At 41.4% G+C, this 1,050-nt stretch overlaps 1 protein-coding gene across 1 annotated transcript in view; it reads left to right on the top strand.

Moving 5' to 3' along the window:
- Nucleotides 1-6: 6 nt before the first annotated feature.
- LOC113474420 overlaps nucleotides 7-1,050 on the top strand; it is a 10,833-nt gene continuing 9,789 nt past the window's right edge. The window contains exon 1 of the mRNA XM_026835453.1: nucleotides 7-1,025. Coding sequence (XP_026691254.1) covers nucleotides 55-702 — 648 coding nt within the window. The 5' untranslated portion in view covers nucleotides 7-54 and the 3' untranslated portion in view covers nucleotides 703-1,025. The remainder of the gene's footprint in view (nucleotides 1,026-1,050) is intronic.

Genomic DNA, 1,050 nt, shown 5'->3' with positions numbered 1-1,050 from the left:
GTTCAGTTACAACATTTTAATCACGTTCCATAATCCCACAGACCAATCAACACAATGCTTGAGAACTTCGGCCATAAAGTACCGATGGAAATCCATGAGACGAATACTGAGGCAAGTCAAACAACACAAGTCGCTACGTGCGTGGCTGATCAAGATTGTTCATTGGCAGGAAGTGATTGTGATGAGAATACGAAGTCTCGACCCAAAGGCGCCGAACAACGCGACGACTCGACCGACCCGACTGTTACGTCACAAGCGGAGGGTAGCGATACCGGGAATTCACCTGTTTATACGAAAGTGAATTTGGAGTCGAGGAAGAGTCACGTGACAGCGAGTGCTGGTTCTGAAGAGGTCTCAGTTTATCATAAACTTGATTATGTGACGGGGGATGTGGCGACTAGTAGAGTTAGCTTTGTACGAAAGTCACCGGGACCGGAACGGAATAAATCTGTTGATTATTTTCATGAAGTTTTATTGCGTTGGGGACCAAAGCTCCCCGAAGATGGTGACTACGATCACCTCGATAGCGACTTTAGCGGCCGTTTCAGGATCACGCACAAATTGAGACGACCAACTGACGTCAACGGGAAATCCCCAGAGGAGGAACACAAATCAAAACCGACGGTAAAAAGTAGAAGTTTGTTCAATGTTGGGAACAGTAATAAGAAAGAGAAGCCAAGATTAAAGAAAACGACGATTTAATGACGTTGTTGATAAATAAATGAACAGTTTTATCGAATGTTTTAATCGTACACCTTCTTTGAAATAAAATATCAAATGTGTGATTTCAGGTTATTTGATTACGAAGTTTTAAATAACCTTAACAAAACGTGTATTAGCATGGGAGTGGCAACCATGGATAAGTCACTCAAATTTTAATTCATAGAGAACTAAACGACCAAACCAACCAAAAGTCAGGTCTGCTTATCCACACACTGCAATAGCTTTAGCAACTTGACTGTGGGCATGTGAGTGGCAACCATAGATAAGTCACTATAGTTGTAAATAACTGGACCAACCAAAAGGTTTTAAAAAATAAAACTTTACTTT

The sequence above is a fragment of the Ciona intestinalis genome, chromosome 8 (genome assembly GCF_000224145.3).
Source record: "Ciona intestinalis chromosome 8, KH, whole genome shotgun sequence".
Classification (NCBI taxonomy): Eukaryota; Metazoa; Chordata; class Ascidiacea; order Phlebobranchia; family Cionidae; genus Ciona; species Ciona intestinalis.
This window is presented reverse-complemented; position numbering and strand designations above follow the sequence as displayed.